General features: G+C 32.9%; 1 protein-coding gene across 2 annotated transcripts in view; it reads left to right on the top strand.

Annotated features, from left to right (window-relative positions):
* Positions 1-19872, top strand: part of LOC142336206 (uncharacterized) — a 72226-nt gene that overhangs the window by 11736 nt on the left and 40618 nt on the right. For both annotated transcript variants that reach the window (XM_075384865.1, XM_075384866.1), the window contains exons 3-6: positions 986-1247; positions 4023-4182; positions 9163-9332; positions 10077-10237. In XM_075384865.1, coding sequence (XP_075240980.1) covers positions 986-1247; positions 4023-4182; positions 9163-9332; positions 10077-10237 — 753 coding nt within the window. The remainder of the gene's footprint in view (positions 1-985; positions 1248-4022; positions 4183-9162; positions 9333-10076; positions 10238-19872) is intronic.

Genomic DNA, 19872 nt, shown 5'->3' on the forward strand with positions numbered 1-19872 from the left:
TGCTTTGTACTTTTTGTTACTGCCTTTTAGGTCAATGGTGTAATAGTTTTCAATAGCCGCTCTCCCTTTACAATTCAAAGAATTTGAATTCCATTGGGGCGCTGTCTTTCTAAGATCTGGTGACATATTTTCATGATAATTTGAAGTCAAATTAGAGTAGTGATTTTGGTCGCGCCGAAAACAGGAAGTGGAGCGAAAAAGCGACTGGTTTTTCGCCGTAATTTTTTTCTCTTATTTTAAAGTAGAATTAAAAAGCGGTGTTTGAACAAAAAAATTCGCTTTCTCGCTAGTGGTTTTTGTTCACTTGCGGCAATTTCTTACCGTTTTTTCGATTTTTTGGATCGGATTTTTTATAGATTGACCTCCACCAGCCGACTGTTGCCCCCATCAGCCTCCCGGATCCCTTTGGGGCAGCTTGCATTCGTTTTGCTGACATGATAATGAAACGTCTCAGCCAATGAGATGGGCAAATTTTACCATCAGGCATAACTTATTGGACCCAATAGGGGTTGAAATTTGTCATGCTCTTTTTTAATGTTTTTTATTACAGCGTCTTCCTGAAATTCAAGGTATAGGTTACGAGACTTTATGAAAGTCACTGAAAATTTCAGCGTTATTGGACTACTGTGTAATGTTCCCAGATGTTAGTAATTCGTTGTCACAATTTAACGACGTCTGTTAATGCATATAGGGCTGAGTATTGTATAAAAGAATTTTGCATGTGTGTGTTAACCACGTTCACCTCTCTACTATTCTAGGACTGATGAAAGGTTTAGATTTCTGGGTTGCTTCTATAACTTGCCCTCTATCGGCGTTTTTGAGAATTCCGTAACAATTTGTGATCAAAACGGTTCATTTTGCCTGAAAATGATGTTAGTTGCTGCAGTTTTGGTCAATTCACTTTAAATCAGTTCAGAACTTAGCTTGCGCTCAAGACCGAAAAAGAATAGACTGCTTAGGTCTTGACATTTTACTGGTGTTTTAGGAAATCTTAACGAAGCTTTTCCTGCAGTTCTTCTTCGACATTGATGCCTCAAAGGAACCGGAATTGATCAAGACAATCACGGAACTCTCCATTGAACACTGGCATGGGATCACGTCTATCCCTACATCCGTGAAGTTAGTTGGACATGTGTTCCAGAAGGCACTGAGTGCGAAAAAGAGGCTAACCGAGATATTCAGAGAGAGACTGAAGAGGGAGGGGAGTGAGCCTCCTTTGGTCTACACTGAGATGCTGTCAGAAATTGGTAAGTATTCACACTTGTTGGATATAATTTTCACGCCTTAAGGCGCACGTGCTATTTTTTACACAGTAACCTGCTATCCCGGGCCGAGGATTTTGCCCAAAATAACGCGGAAAATAGTGTAGAAACAATGTTTTTACTAATAATATCGTTTTGCTGACATGATAATGAAACGTCTCAGTCAATGAGATGGGCAAATTTTACGATCAGGCATAACTTATTGGACCCAATAGGGGTTGAAATTTGTCATGCTCTTTTTTTAATGTTTTTTTTATTACAGCGTCTTCCTGAAATTCAAGGGATAGGTTATGAGACTTTATGAGACAAATATGACCCCCGCAATTAGTTATTAATAGCCGCACAGCGATAGCTGGGGCTATTATTGGCCTTCTCTTGGTTTTTTTACGACTCGAAGAGGAGTATTGGTTTTCTTAAGGTTTTTTTTTTTACCGGATGTACTATTCGTTCAGACGATGTTTTGACCTAAAAACGAAAGCGAGTAAAATTGCAGTGTGAACTAATTTTTTCTGAGCGAGAGAAGTTTTTTGATCATGCACTGCGTTTAGTGAATGACTTTTTGACATTGAAAAGTAGTTTTTGACTGAATGGCACATATAGATAACCGTTTTTAGCCGTTTTTTCGTCTAAGTGGCCTAGTTTTTTTGCTTGTAATTTGGTTTTTTGTAGAAATAATTTTAATCGATGCTATGTTGAAATGTAAACCCCGGAAATTGATAGCACAGTTTTTTGCATAGCCTGAAATTGCGTTTCAAATGGGAAATTGGCACATATTTCTTGATTTTTTTAGTTAATTTTTGGCTTTTTTTTCTATTAATTTCTTCATTTTTGGATCTATTATCTTTTAGCTGTTTTTTGTCAAAAATCAGTTAATATGGCAACTTCCCTTTGATAATTCATATACTCAATGCCTCTTTCTACCTCGATGTAATTTTGTTTCATAAAATTGTACATTTGCTAATCCGATTTTCGTAGTTTTTTGCCAATTTTTTTTCAGTTTTTTGTTTGTATTTTGCTTTTAATTACTAGAAACAGTATTTTGGGCAACATGAGGGACTTTAATTTCGTTTCAATAAAAATTCAATAATTTTTTGGTGTTAAGTTTTCGAAAAAACAGATAAATTTTTTTCATAAATGCGGTCTTAAATATTTTTTGACCACTTTTTTGCAAAATGTTTCATTGCTTCGTATGTCTGAATTCTGATTTTTCTTGTTTTATTGTGTTCAGTAAGTTGGATTTTTGTTTCGAATGACTCCTTCATGAACGCTGTTATAAAGACATGCTTTTGTACTCCCTCATCTTGTGTAAGTATTTTTCTTGATTTTTTTAAATTTGATTTTTAACTTTCAAAAATCAAGAATTGGTCTTTTTGTTACAGTGTTCCTAACATTGTGTCCATATTCTTCACATTCTCGTTTGTACCATTCTAGTTTTGTCCTGGCACCTACTTTTGTATTCGTTATATTGATTTTTTCAGTTGTTAAAAAATTGAATGAATTCAGCTTTTTCTTAGATCTTGGTTTCTTCGGTTTGCAATTGATTTAATTCAAAATAAGGGAGTACTGAGAGTTTGCTAGAAAGTCTTTTCCAACATTTCGACTTATTACTATTTATTGCATTTTTCTTCCGGGCTTGGTATTGTTTTTAGACGATTGTTTGCCTTTGAATATTATTCTGTTGCTTTTGTTTTTCAATGATTAATTTAATTTTTGAATAAGTATGAAATCTTGTTGTCTAGCATATATACAACAAGGAAGAATCATGTATTTTTTTTGTCTTAATTGCCGTGATTAGAAATCTAATTGTAGTGGTTCTCTGATTCTTAAGTTTGAGCACTCTTTTTTGAATAATTTTGACTTTCCTGTCTTTTTTGAAACGTTTTTATCTGCCGTTTGCTTTTGCGATCTTTTTGAGATTAGAATCATTAATTATCTGAGGGAAATTGATGGCCCTGTCAGCTTTGTCAGGCTATCAGTTTTTTGACCATCCTTAAAATTTCAGACTTTTTCAACGTTACCAAACGTTTTCAATAATAAAATTTTGCTGCATTTTCTTTCTCTTGGTGACAGTGGTTTAAATTTCACCGATTTTTAGATCAGACCCGCGGAGATAATGAGTTAATGGTTTAATACAAAAGGTAATGGCTTCAGCTTTTTGTGAAGTTTTGGTGCTTCGAGTCGCTTCCGGATTTCTTCCGGCTATGTTTTTTTTTCGTCGTCATGATTTTTGTTACGACCATATGACGTCACAGCCACTTTTTGTTCATTCGTTCATGCAATTTTAACTGAATTGCATGTGTGACGTCTTTTTTCGCTCTTATTGGAGCGAGTTTTTTTTGTTCATTCTCGTGATTAAATTTTTGGTCACACTTGACTTACCTCACTCTCAAAAATGACTTCCTCACTTTGAAATTGACTTTTATTTACTTTAATTCAAAGAGATAAGGTCAAATGGGTGTGTATCACTCTAAATAAAGGTTATTTGAGATCAGCTAATAGAGGCAGCAATAACTTTACATAGATTTTTAATCAAAATATAACATATCAGCCTTCAATGAAAAGACGAATTTTTTTGGTCTGTCTTTTTTACTGTTTTTTTAGACTGCCGATCTACGAATCTATTGCGGCTATTTTCTGGCAATCTGCCAGCTATGTTATTAAATTGTAATTTGATAGTCTTTAATTCAGGCGGTGGAGGCCAAATGGCCTCAAAACAAATCCTATCATGTTCATGTGTGTTTTGTGTTGATTGTGTGTTAGATGAAGAGACGGCAGTGGACCATGTGTTGGTTTGCATCTCAGCCTTACTACCCAAGGCCATGGCATCTCTTCTGACCTCGTCATTAGTTCAGATGGCTATCCACTCCCCTCTTGAGAGACTGGTTGCATCTGCATCTTCAGTCGCCTCTTCTAACAAACAGTGATGTTCATACAATTACCTAGATTGAAATGTGACAGCGCATCTGTACCCCTCCCCTCCCTCCCCGATTAGTACACCTTCGCCATCTATAACACGACTATTACACGAGTAAATAACGTGCTATATAAAAAAATGTTTTGTACGGGTGTAGTATAGGCAGCTGACAGAGTCCTCAACGGGGGGGGGGGCATTTTTTGCATAATTTGTTTTGCAGATCTAAACCGGGGTGGAACATTTAACCTTATTGCATTATTGTTGGGCGTTGCAATTTTCCGACGAGGATATTTAGACTGCACAAAGGCTGCCAGGAGTTAAATTGAGAGAGCGTTGAATAATTGTTTAAATGGACAGTAGAAGTGTGAAATCAAAGGTTCTTAGAAACAAGCAGAAGTTATCGGCAAACACGAACAGCGTGAAAATAATTCATGATTTCTCACCTACGAGCCCCGCATTTCTTTCGATAGTGAAGAAAAATTCTCCTGTAGAGATAGCTTTGACATTAGAGTGAGGTTATCCTAACTGTCGAAAAAAATGAAAGAGCACACAAGTCGTTCACATTGCTTAATGCAGCCGAGCCTCTGAATAATGAATTTCAGAATATATAAAAATTTTCCCATAACAATTTTTATCGGTCATTGTCTGTAACTGAAAATAGAACTGACTGATATAAATCCAAGTATCCGCTCGTTGGAAAACCTTGATGACTGGGAAGAGCTTAAATTGAGTCTTGAGTGTGTCCGCCTGTTGTACTTGGCCGGGCCGAAACTTGGATTCTTAAAAAAATTACGATCCAAGCTTGCTATTCGTGACACAAAAAGAGGTGGTGGCAGTATGCTTCCCATTTATTGGCTCAAACTTTAATCTAAGGTTTGTACTGAGCGAGATATTTTTTTCCAAGTGTTAAAGTGAGTTCTTGAACCTCTCAAAGGCTATTATTTAGGCGCTCTCCTTTTTAACTCGCTTTACCTTTTGATCACATTTTTCGTTTTACGTAAGTCACAATTTTCACGCTTCACTTCTGACTTACCTCACTCGCTTTAACTGAATGGATTTTAATTTCTACGCATTTATATACGCATTGTAGTGAATGCAGTCAAAATCAAAAGAGCAAAATCAAAACAAACGGATAAACCGATTATGCCCTGTCAGTAAACCATAGAGCGTTAGGTTATCAAAGTTCATTAGAGTGATTAATTGCTCTCAACTGAAGTTCTTGGCCATTATATTAGTCCTGTCGATCTTTTTTAATGCGACTTTTTGCTTGACCGATTTTTCGTCTGACCCCATTTGACTTTTCGTCTTCAAAAACGGGATAAACAGGTAGCGCCCAGCGGGAATTCAGTGCTCTTTGAGCCTTTCAGCTCAATAGTCTCCAAGTATGCGATTCACAGAAACTGTTTCGGAGACTTATACGTATGGTGTGAAGGGTGGTTTGTAGAGGTTGAAGAACCCCCGGCACTGTTGCCCTCCAGCAGCCCACTGTTGCCCTCCAGCAGCCCACTGTTGCCCCCATCAGCACCCTCTCCCCCCACGTGGCTAGCTACTGACAAAGACAGCCGGTGGTTTGAGAGCAATTCGCCCGACGTTAGTGGGTTGTGTGCTAGCTGACATTAGTTTTAGCTTAATAGCTTTCATTTTAGAAGCTGAAATAAATATAGTTTTAGAATCTAACTGATCCTGCACGCCAAATTAGGACACTTTTTGACACTGGGAAAAGAGGAAAAATTATGTCAATTTCTATCTCTTTTTTTCTTCTGTTTCAATCCGGATGTGCATCAAGCGCGTCAACGGCGGCTATTTTCCGGCAATTTGCCGGCTTTGTTTCTTTCGGCCATTAGAACTAATGAAAGATTTTTGACTTCTGACGTTTTACTGTATGTTCTGGTTAAGGACTTTCTTTTATAGTTTCTTACTTTGACGCTACTGACTTTCGCAAAAGTTTTTCATCAAGCGTTGTTATTTTTTGTGATTCTTAAAACTCTAGACCTTGGAAAACAATTTAATTGATTTTATTTTTTGTTGATTTTTCAATGGCCGCTAAGCGATAGCTTCTACTTCTTTGCAGTTATTTTTTTTTGCGTGAGCTCATTTGTTCTGCTTTTTGTTCTATTTTGTAAGATTAAAGATCGGCTGAATACTAGACATGGATTTCGTGCAAAACATTCTACAGTTACGCAATTGCTCACATTTCTGCATGAGCTATACTGATATTTGACGGAAACGTTGAACAAGTTGTTGTTTATTTGGATTTCAGCAAAGCTTTTGATTCTGTGGACCACTCCACGCTGCTTTCGAAGATTATTCATTTTGGTTTTGACGAAGATTTTGTGAAACTTATTAATTCTTGTTTATCATCGAGATGTCAATGTGTTAAATGAGATGGTGTTTTATCAGAGAGCCTCCCAGTTGTTAGTGGTGTTCCTCAGGGAAGCGTGATGGGACCGCTTTTCTTTTTAATTTTCTTTGATGATATGATTGACGTACCCGAAGTATCAAAAGTTTTCTGCTACGCTGACGACACGAAATTGCTCTGCCATGGCGACCCCTGCTTGAATAGTGCTCAAAATGATCTATGCTCGTTGCGGTTATGGTCTTATTGTAACTATTTGTCTTTTAATTCAGCTAAAAGCGGTTATTTACATATTAGTAGAAGTGCATTGGATAATATACTTCTTGGTAATGTCGAGATTCCTTCGCTTGATAATATTAAGTATCTGGGAATTGAGGTATCCAAAACGTTGAAATGGAGTCTTCATGTTCAAACAAAAATAGTAAAAGCTCGTCGATCGTTCAATTACTTGAAGCACAGTGTTCCGTTCAATCTCCCATCTGGAGTTGAATTCAGTTTATTCAAGGCATGTGTTTTGTCGGTTCTACTATATGGATACCCTGCTTGGTTTCCTGAATTTTCTGATCTACGGAAATTAGAAGAGCTCAATATCCATGGCCTGCGTTTGTGCTTTGGTTACAATGACTACTCCTCCCTGCTAAAATTATCCAACTCTCTGCCAATATGCTATCAACTCATCGAGCGTGACTTACGTGTTTTTACGGCAATCTTAAAAATCTAGAAATGCATATCTTTTGACAAATTTTTCAAGTTGGACTCAAAGGTGTTAAACCTACAAACTCTTGATCGTGAACGTCTGGCACTCACACGAGCTAAGAAAAGATGTACAGAAAAATCTTTTTTCTTCAGAGTTGAACGTATTATAAATGACGCCGCGGATTTTCTTAATGTCAGCATCAGTTTTTTCAGGGATACTTGCAATTCAGAATTAATGCGGATTAATATCTTATTAACTTGGAACCTACCTATGTACCTAGGATTGAAAATAGACTCCAAGCTCTTGTACTGTTCGCTTATAAGATCTAATTGAACTACGTGAACTAATAATCAACCACTTTGTTGCGCAGTACTACAGGAGCGTGATATGATCCAGTACTACATTTGGTATTCTCGTTTTGATGTTTTTAATTGCTCTTGAACGAAGTTCATAGCAATTATTGTAAACGTGTTGGTCTTTTTTATGCAAAATTTTTGCTTGACAGTTCTGACTTTTCGAGTGACTTTTACGCCCTTGACTTTTTGCGTTTCGCGTGATCTAAAATTCTCTCTCAATCAAAATTTCAAGCGGCTGAACTCAATTGGCGGCAATTTAATACTAAAAGTCAAATGAAAAGTGCGCCGAAACTGGTGCCATTTTTCACTTTAAATCTTAATAGTGGTATATGTTAACCTCTAATGTGATTATTTGAAGCCCACTATTGAACTTCTAAGTCCCATTTAGGCTCCCCTCCCCCTCCCTCCCCCCCCCCCCGACTGAAGCAGGCTGCAATTGATTAGAGCTCCCGCTAGTCGTTCGAGAGCAATTCTTCCGACGTTTAGTCGGTTATGTTTGACTGCGGCTAATAACATCATAACAAGCAATCGCGTTTGCGCTCACCTTCTTGTTTCAGGGTGAACAAATCATCAATTCAATTTGACTTCAAAAACCATAAAAATGTGTGAACAGATAGGATTGAATTTACAATTCTTTGAATTGTAAAAAGGAGACGGCTTAAATAATTAAACAAAAAAATGGCTGGCTCGTTTCAACATTGATTTTGCTGTTTTTTGATCGGATTCGTTTCTAAATGGTTTTTCTAATCCATCCTTAATCCATCCTGGTTCTAATCTGTTGTTAACTCAATGAAATTTCTTTGAGTTTTGATTCAAGACTTGTCCTGCTATGTTTTTTTCATCACTCACTGTTTCAAATGATTGGAGTTTAGAATTGAGCAAGTTTATTTAGGATGACACTTAAATATTTCGGCGGTTGTCGATGTTCGTTCTCTTCATTTTTCTGTTACTGTTCCAATCCCAACGATTTTGAGGTTGATCGGGATCGTTTTATCTGCACACAAAGCTTTACTTTTCTTGATATACTTATTTTCTTAAACTGCATGAACAATAAATGATGCGTCGTCCATTTTCAGGTTTTCGCAGTGTTTTTTTTGTATACTGCAGTACCGGCTTTGATTTTTTATTGATTGTTATTGATTTTTATTGTGTATGTGACCGATTTTTGTTGGGCTTATTTGTGGCTAGTTTCATTGTTCGCTCACTGTGCATTTAAAATGAAGCTGCTCGGGAAAGCAACCGAAAACGATCCGAGTCAATATCGCAAGTGTTGATGCCCTAGACTTATCTTTTAGTAAATTAACCTTTCGATATCCTTTCAATTATCTTCAGTTACCAGCTCTAATGCTTTTTTGTGTTGTGTTGATGCTTTTCTCTGTATCATCTGTCTATGAATCAGGTGTATGTATTACTACAAAATGGAAAATACTTTTAAAATTCCGTGCTCTTTTCCATCTCTCACGGATTCATGGGCCAATCGCGGCAATCTATTTTCCGGCAATCTGGCGCTTATGCTTAAAGTTAGGATGTTGAGAGTAGCTGCATAAGCAAATGAACATCACTGTGTAAAATACCAGAGAATGTCCAGTTCACATCACAGGATCAAGGGGGGATATTGTCAATGATATAGTTCCGGATTCTGCAGTTATCAATGGAACTACATCAGTTACTTCCTTCTCCTCCTCCTCTCAATCTTCCAACCAATGTGTCCTTAGCAGCCATCTGCAACCAAAACAGTCTCCAATTGGTATGCTACAGGCTGCACTAGACATACCAAAGAATATTCCCTCTCTTCTTAATTATACCACTTATCTCATTATGTATATCACCATAAACTAATTTTTTCTCGTGTGAATCACTCAAAAAATCGTGTATTGTCCCACGATTTTTCGGGAAAAAAAGTGACACACGAGAAACTGCGCAGTTGCATGATAAATCGTGTATTTTTACACGATTCTCTCGGCCTTTATTGCGTGATTCACAAGAGAAATCGTGCGAATAAAAAACGATTTTTCCTGTAAAAAATGCAATTTTTCGCTTAAAAAGCACACGAAATTCTCACGTTAAAACACCCAATAATTCGCGTAAAATTCACATGATTTCTAATGTTTTTCAACAGTATTTATCGTGTGCTTTCACACGAGAATTTCGTGTATTTTTAAGATTTTCGTCTTTGATGGCGTTTTAAGGAAGGCTTTATTTTTTGAGTGATAAACCTGAGTTGTTTGCATATGTGCAGAATTGGTGGAAAACTAACCGGACTTTTGAGAATCTTCTAGACTTTTAGATTAGTTTGACGGTGGTATTGGTGAGCTTTCATTTATTGTACTTGGCTCTAAAACGCATGGAAATTCAGTAGTGACTTCAATTTTCTGATTATTGTCCGTAAATTTGGTGCTTGAAGTAAATAAAATAACTGATGTGAGACTTCGACGTGTCATTTGGGGCGATTCATGTGTCAACTTTTGGCTTGAAAATTGTGTGCTCTCAGGTGGCGACGTTCATGAGAACGGCAACAGGGAAGAGGGCTTAACGGTAGCCATTGGGTGTGTGTTGAAAGAAGTGTACAGATTGTTCCCGCCTTTCTTTGGAGGAAGGAAAGTGGCAAATCAGGAGATACAGCTGGGAAATTATACCATCGACAAGGGACAGGTAGATGATCTTTAATAGCAGCTGCGCCGTCATCTTTAACGGCTATTATTGCGTTCCTGTTTTACAATTCGATGAGGCGTATGGGAGAGTTGCTTTTTGAGTCCATTTGAAGCAGGAAATGAAATGCGAAAAATGGAGTAAATACAGCGGTTTAATTGATGAAGAAATTTGGAACCATACGAGTTGTCCTTTGTTAGTAATGTGTATATGAGTGCTTCCGCACAGTGGAGCCGAATCTATCCATGCATAAATTTGCCAATTTTTGCTTTTAATATATTTAGCTCATTTTTACTAATATTTTCATCAATTTAATATTTTTTGTTATTTTTACTTGAAAAACAATAATAATAAAATAATTTTATATATATATGTATATATTTTCTTTCCAATATTATAAAAAAATTTAATAATTTAATACTTTATTATTTTAATAATTTATAAATTTAATAATTTAATACTTTATTAATTTAATAATTTATAATTTTAATAATTTAATAATTCATTAATTTAATAATAGTCTATGACCAATAGAATTTAAATTCACCATTACTATCTTTAATGCCCTTATCAAATTATCATCAAATATATCTTATACTGTTCCTTAGTTTCTAAATGATGCCTATTACTATCAATAGTATAATTAGTTACATATTTAGTTTTACCTTCATGTATAGCATTTTTATAATCTTCTACATTAATTTGGTTTTTAATAGTAGCCTTAGTTATTCCTTTTAACTTCTTTTCTTCTTCTCCTTTAACTGAGGTGTAACAATATGCTTTAGCTTTAAGGAAACAAGCTTCTATAATAGATAGTATCATTAATTATTTCATCTTTCATCTTAACTAACTTATTATTATGTAATATACCACTTATCTTATTCATTTCTTTTTCTATAGTACTATCCAATGGAACCTTTATGTTCATAAATATACTATCAGTATTTGTATATTGATAACTACAATCGAACTCTTTCTCAAAGTAATATATAGCTTTATACATAAATAGTTTAGCTTTCTCTAATATAGCAAATGCAATATAATTAAACTTATCTAACTTAACATTACTTCTGCAACATTGTTTTATGTACTGCCACTAGGTCATCATCAAACTCTACAGCATATTTAAAACTAACTTTCTTTACTAATTTAATATATCTATCCACATCGTTAACTAACTCTACATCTTGTCTATTGTAGACATTTTCTATTGTTTTTCCATGGAAGGCATTATTCATTAACTTAAAGAATACATCTCCAAATTTATCTCCCCTAGCTTTAGCTTCTTTTCTTTTCTGAATATTAAACTCAATATAAGATTTTAACCATTCACTTTTACTATACTCTAACTTTTGCTTAATTGTAATATCTTTCAACTTTAAACCATTACTCAAATACAAATCTAACGTCTCTCCATCTATTACAGTCTTGCTTATCTGTTAACTTTAACATTAACTTTTCATTAGGTTTATATCCTTTTTATTTCCATTTTGATAATCTGTGAACTGATCAATGTTTGCTTTAGTCTTCTCAGGAAAGAATGGATACTTCTTTGTTTTCTGTTTCCATTCATCATTATACTTTATATCAATGGTATAGATATAACCTGTGTTAGAGCGAGATCTAGTGTAACTATTGTTATCACAAACACTAATCTCACCAGTAGGTAAAGCTTGATCCATAGCAGAAGCATAAAATGAGTTGAAGTCTACATACTTTCAATAATTCTCTTTCACAGTATACTCAGGATTTATTTCCTTATTTTTACATATTAAATGACAATCGCCTAATACTGAAGCTAACCCACCTCTAATACCACGCTGTATTGTATCATAGATATTAGCTGTGTTTTCTTTATAATATTTAAATCTAACATTAGTATATTTCAATCCACATAACCATGTTAATCCAGGAGTAGAATATGTGTAACAAGGATCTATTTCATAATAATTAACACTTATCTCTAACCTTCTCAAATACATCAACTGATAAAAATACATTTGTTTTAAGATATAACATCATGTAGTCTTCAATTGTTTTACATCCAGTATTATTCCAACAATCAATTGCTTGCTTATATTCTTTATCTGTAATACCACTTTGTTTCAACTTAGAATAGAATGCTTCTTTAGGAGGTAGTTCTGTATTATTAAGTTTATCTATACTATCTAACCATTCATATGGGAATATACCTTTACGTCTCTCTAATCCATGTTTGTTTAACGTTACACACTGTTTATCACTCAATGTTTTACATATAGCTTCTAAGCTAAGTGGATGGAAGAACCCAAACATATCTAATGCTTTAGCATGTCCCATATCAATACAATTATAATTCTCCTCAGTTTTAGTTAATACCTTTAGTCTAATCTTTTTTGCTAGTTTTGTTATAAATAAGTGGTTATCATAATTAGTAGAATTAAATGCATATATTGGTACAAAATTATTGTTAGCTTGAAGGTTACACTTATTGTGAGCATATCCTCTAAATTTACCATTTAGGTGATCATGATCTCTAACAATATTATTATCCATATACTCATTACAATAATAACAACTAGTATATAATTGAGTAATACTATCTTCTTTCAATGGAATATTAATACTAAATATCTCTCTAAATAATTTTTTGTAATAACTCATCCTTCTTATAAACCAATCAACTACATCTCCACAGTATTATTCATAATCAGCTTCCAATATATCAGGATAGTCACTTTTTATATATAAGCCACAAGCAATGGGAATGTGTATCCCATCTTTTATTATACTTTCAAAATCATAATACATAGCAAATGGTATTCTGTTCTTATAATGGAACTTATCAAATTTTAGATATTCGTTATTATGGAATGATCTTCTTCCAGTATCATTACACATCTCTTAATGTTTATTTAATGCATCTTCAGTTGTAAATGACACACAACACTTAAGACATGGATAACATTTATTTTTAGATGGGCTTAATAAGAAGGATACATCTTTACATAGTAGATAATGATTATCCCAGTATAAGATATTACATCCTTTAGGATCATTATGATTGATTAATACAGGATTAATAGTTTTATTTTTTTTAGATTAAACGCATTAAATAATACTTTGTCTTTTTTTAATTCTTGTATTTTTTGTAGTTCCTTATATCCATAAGGAGTTGGCAGCTTTGGTAGTTTTATCTCATTAATATTTTCAGGTTTATTATAATTACTAACTATATTGGGATGGTCTTTAGCGGGATGTATAAAGCAATTAAACACCATAGTAAACATTTATTATCAGTATTATGTATATTAAGTATATATCTAGATGTGAATGGCACCTTAGTATTACATCCACCAGTAGGATAAAACCTGTGTATATACATAGTTCATTTGATAAATCTTTGCATACTCAATCCAGATTGATTCATTTCCTGTTCTTGCATTCAAGACTTAAGCTCTCCATTCAATAAATCCAAGTCATAAGATCCATTGTATTTTCTAGTCATTAACCTAAATGTGAATTCATTTTCTTCTAGTTCATCTCTAGGTTTAGTATATCTTACTACATCAAAGGTGTTAAACTTAATATGGGGATGTATGTTATACAACGCCTCTAATGCTTCTAAGAATCTAGGATCTTCATAATCACTACTTGTTAAAATTATTTGATTATGCTTCATGTTATGATCTAACCTTAATTCACTAACTTTATCTCTCCACTTTCCATCAGTAAGTTTTCTCTGTTTAGCATTCTCTTTATGTTCATCTGACTCATTATGACTCTATATTATCATATCTAGTGTTACATATATCACAATAACCTGAAGTATCTTAGATATTTTATTTTCTGTTATTCGATTAACATTATCCAGATGCATCTGTTTTAAAATGTTGTTCCACACTATATTGACTTAGGGAAGTCTTGCATGTTACACAATTAAATTTATCTCCATTCTTTATTACCTCCCCTTTATGTAGTCTTACATTATTCTTATGCTTTAATGTTGTCACATGTTTATTATAAGCACTATGATTATCAATATAGATGTTACAACTTTCACAATACTTTAGTCCTTCTAGTTCTGAATACTGCTTATCTAACTTTTGTTCTTTATCTTAATTAGTGACTTTCTTCCCTCTCATTAGCAAACTCAATAATTTAATTTCTGTTATTTAGTCGTGCATTCTTTTCATGTTTAAGTGACTGAATGTGTACCATAATTCTGTTGAGTTAACTCTTCATTACATTCTTCACATCTAATCTTACTAGAATTAGTTTTAGGCTTTTTAGGGTAGACATCTTCATCGGATGAATCTGAATCTGAATTTTTATCTCGGTCTCTAGATGATTCTCCATCTTCATCTTTTAAGTAATTACCTTCTGCTTTTAGCAATGACTCACGCATATTTTTTTCCGTTGATTTGTTTTTGATGCATATTCATCATATGACTTCTTTATCTCTTATTTTATTTGATTAAACCTTCTGATTGATTCTATAACTTTTTCTGCTTCCCTCTTTTGTTCTTCTTTATCTATTGGTTTGTTTTCCACTTTTATCTTTTTTGGGTTGCCCTATCGGCAGAAGTCGATTGAGCTTGCTCACTTCTATATTGGGGTTGTCCACTTGAAGATTGAGCTTGCCCACTTCCAAATTGAACTTGTTCTCTTCCAGATTGAACTCGCCCACGAGACTGAGCTCGCCCACTTCCAGATTGGACCTGTTCATTTGCAGATAGGGGTTGTTTACTTCTGGAATCAATGATTCCGTTGTTTTCTAGATGAGTCATTTTTATATGGCAAATTTTGAAATAATATTATTTATATACCTTTTCAACATTATAAAATGATTAGTACTAAATGTGATAAATGTAAGGATAAGGCTTGGTGTTGGAGTTGTGATGAGTGTCAAAGTAAACAACTCTCATGTTTTGTATGTGATAAGATTATAACCTATAGAGAAAGACACTCCCATATGTCTGCCCACTTTAATGATCCTAATTAGTATCTAGTATGTAGAAAGTGCAATATAAATAAGCATATCTTACCTCAGATTTAAACATTACACTTGTAGGTTATGTTTATATCTCAATAGATTTAGATTTCGTCATACTAAAGGAAGATTTATAGAATATGCAAGGAAATATAATATGGAAGTTAAGCCATAATTAATCATGGAATAAATAATTGTAACAATGCTAAACATGAAGAGTATTATAGTGCACTAATGTATAAAACACAGAGAACTGTAGATGAATGTAGAATACAAAAAAGGTGATAACATGACAACAACAAAAACAAGTAAAATTAGTCTAAACACATTTAATGATAAAAAGATTCTATGTAAATAATATTAAAAGCTATCCGAATGATGAGAGTCTATATCTATTCAAAAGGGATTTAATAAATAAAATTAATAATACTACTTAGAGCTATTAATAAAATTAGGGTTAGATGTTAGTAAAGAATCATTAGAATCATTAATAAATAATGTTTTAGAACTAACCGCTAATGATGATAGAAAGTTAATTGAAGCCGCTATTAAACTATATAATGATCTGCGAAGCAGTTTCACTAATTTAACTTAATTTTTTATCTTTACAAATACAAAATGACTAAGCTAGATAAACTTATAGAAAAAAACTTTAAAAACTAAACAGAAAGAAGAGATTAGAAGATAAATTACGACAACAAGAATGTCATGGTGACATAGAAGAGTTATTTGATCCCTTAACAAAAATTTTAAATACTAATGCTGAAACAATGCAAGCTCTTCAAAGCAAAACTTTGGCCGCGTTAAACAGTAATACTAATGCTTTAAAGAGTCTAGGACACCAACAAAACAGCTTTCTTGATGAACGGTCTGCTCTCTTAACACCTTCACCCGATCCACCTATAACATTAAAAGATGATAGAGGCGTAGTTTTTCATGTAGAAAATGATATGATTGATATTTTGATAGAAGTTGGTAAACAAACAAATAAACAATTCCAATTAATATCAGTTGATGCGAATTCAAACCAATTTAAAATAAATGATATAGATGTATCTTTAGTACCAGATGGTATAAAAATGAAAGGTAAAGTCTATGATTTTTCTAAGGGCTTTGCTCTGTTTATTACTATTAAAGATGTGACCGAAAGAGATATAAAAGGTGATGAAATCAAAATAAAACAATTTCTAAAGGATATTGGGTATAAACAAAGAGGAGATACTAAAAGTAATAGATCAAAACTTATAAGAAGAATGTTTGCTAGTATCGTTGAACCCATTTATTAGGTTATATCAGTACTATCATCCAGTGAAGATGAAATATATCGACGTGAAACTAGTGATTACGAACAAGTGGCTGTAGTTGAAGAAAAAGAGGAAGAAAGTGGTTGAGACTGATAAACAAATAGAAACTAGTGGTCTTAGCAAAACAGACCCGAATAGTTTAATAGAAAGATTAGAACTACTTAGCTAACTAGAACTACTTAGCTAACTACTAGAAACAAGAGCTGGTCATGATGGATTATATGACGAAATGTTAAATATATCTAAACAACTATTATCTATGAATATTATTAATCAAGAACAACTAGACCATTTTGTTTTTAATCATGGTAAATAAATAATGGTGGAAAAACAACAAGTCACCAGTGAAACTAATCAGCAACTACTAGCTAAAGAAGTATTCAGCCCTCAAATAACAATGTTTAGAAGAGAAAGAATAATACCTTTATATAAAGATGAAACATGGTAAGCTGATTTGATAGACAAATCATCTCTAAGTAAATTTAATAATAATTATAAGTTTATTTTAACGGTTATAGATATATTCACAAAATATGCATGGGCTATTCCATTGAAGAATAAATCTGGTTGATCTATAACTAATGGTTTTAAAATAGTATTAGCTGAAATTCCACAAGGTGGCTTCGAAGATCGAAAACCAGAGAAGTTATGGGTAGAGGTAGTGAGTTTTACAATAAAACATTTAAATCTTTGCTTAAAGAATATGAAACTGATTTATATTCTACTTATAGTGATTTAAAGGCTGTATTTATAGAGATTTAATAGAACTTTATTACACATAATTAATAAAACTATGTTCATCAATGGTGATGGTAATTGGGTAAATATATTAAATGATGCAGTAATAAATTATAACAATAACATTTACTCTACTATTAATATGACGCCCGTTGATGCTTCTAATAGTCCCGATAAAGTTAAATACTATGTTAATTCTACTAAGATTAAACCTAAAATTAGAGTAGGTGATTATGTCAGGAATGCTGACAAACGTACCATTTTCTCTAAAGGATACAATTCTAATTGGAATAGAGAATTGTTTAAAGTGAATAAAGTTCTAAAAACCCAACCACCAACATATAAGATAGAAGACATTAATGGAGAGATAATAGAAGGTAAATACTATAAACAGGAATTATTAAAATCTGAATTTCAAGATGACAAGAAATAGATTCAATCAGGCTAAACATCAATCAACATCAACATCAATGAACAACGTAACACTAAGTAAAGCTCAAGGGTTATTCCTAGAAGATAATGATAATATTGACATAAAAGATACTTATAAAATTACAAATGTACACCCTCCCATAGATGAAAAAGATGTTGTTAATAAAGAGTACTGTGACAATAACTTATTATCTTCTTCTAATAAAATCGATATTTTAAGTAGAAACATAACTGAACTAAGAAAAGGTGAATTGGAAGAAGTTACAACTGGTCAACTAAATGCAAACATTATTGGTTTATCATCATCTACAACCGATGGGGATACTGTAAGGATTGATGATAAGACAGTTGAACTAGTTTCTCTTAACTCATCTAATATGTCCACATTAGCCAATAAGCTGACTGAAGTTGAAACTAATATTGTTCATTTTGGCAACAAAGTAGCCGCTGATACCATTTCTAAATATAATGAATTAAAAGTGGAGTTTGATAACAATAAGTTTAATCAGTCAATTACTAATATTCAATTAGGTGATGCATGTGTTGATAGATGGAGAGGTTTAAAAGAAAACCATAAACTAATGATGAAGGTGGTTATAAAATATATAATAGCTATATTATTAGAAAGTAAGCTAGTAGACAACAAAGAACAGGCAAGACTGAGATGCATTATGATTTTAATAATGAAGATATAATGAAAGATATTGATTGTTATTTTACTACTGAAAATGAGTCAACCAACAGCACCGAGTGAGAAATTATTATATCCAGATCTATCATCTGTATCAGAAAGATTGATAAATGGAAAAATCCTAGCTAATAATGAATTTAATAATAATAACATTATAAAAGATATTCGAAATTATTATGAAACTGAAACTATAATAAGAAGTTGTAGATTTAAGAATTACATTAACATTGCTGAGACAACAGAAATACTATTATCATCAATAGCAACAACTGCAACATCATCATCAGTTGAATTAACAGGCGTAGGATTACCTTAATCTATACCAACAGCTTTTGCTACTGCAACTGTTTGTGGTTCATTTTCAAAAACAATTAAAACTAAAATACAAAATTAAATTATTCACAAATGTATATTTTATGTAAACACGTGATAAGTTTAATAAACTATATGCTTAATCAATAAATGATAATAAAATAGATGATGACGAATATAATGAAATAGTTAAGGTATATGAGGAATATAAGAAGAATAAGAAAAATAAATTGAGTGTTTTTTTAAACTAAGGTTAATAGTGTTTAGTTATAATAATTTATTTAGTAATAATAATATCAGTATTAATATTTACCATTAGATGTAGGTATAGCCATAGTCCTAGTCATAGTTATAATCATAGTTATACCCATATTTATATTTAAACTCTAATATTTACACTCTAATATAGTTATTTTTAAACTCTAATATTTATACTCTAATATAGTTATATTTAAAATCTAATATTTGAACTCTAATATAATTAATCATCTCGTCTTAGTACCTAAATATAATCCTCTACCTTTCCGTACTATTTTATACCTTCACCAGTAGTTGCAAATTTAATTCAATCAGGTGTAGCTGATAAAGCAGCTCTCGGGTTTCTACTTGCAGCTGCACTTCCTATTTTACTTGCTATTTCTAATGCTTTTACTGGGTTATTAGCAACTTTTTTTCCGAAGTTAACTGTTGCTCTACCAACACTTTAAAAGAAATCTGTCGATCCTTCTGCTTCTATTGTTGCATCAGATACTGTCATTGACTTATTCCTTCTACACTTAACACAATTACCCTTTAACATCGTAGTTCCTTTAGCTGAGACAACCCCTCTTATGTTTTTAGTACCACTATAATGTTTACCACCAACACAATAAGAATTAGTATAAAAAATAATGGAAGTTAAAAAGTATAATCCCTTTGTTGTTAAGCCATTAGCTAAGACTAAGACTAAGCCTCAGACTAAACCTGAACCATTGCCTAAGGCTAAGACTAAACCCAAGCCTAAGACTAAACTTGAAGCTAGAGGTTTGTCTCTAGAGAATAAAAAGGAACGAGATATTATTTATGCTAAAGGTTTTGTTAAGTCTAGTAGGAAATAGTTTGATTAACATAATGACAATGACTATAACATTAACTTTCAGGGAACCTGCTTCGCAGATAACTACGAGCTTATATCAACCATCTTATTACC

The sequence above is a fragment of the Convolutriloba macropyga genome, chromosome 3 (genome assembly GCF_964194025.1).
Source record: "Convolutriloba macropyga chromosome 3, txConMacr16.3, whole genome shotgun sequence".
NCBI classification, from domain to species: Eukaryota; Metazoa; Xenacoelomorpha; order Acoela; family Convolutidae; genus Convolutriloba; species Convolutriloba macropyga.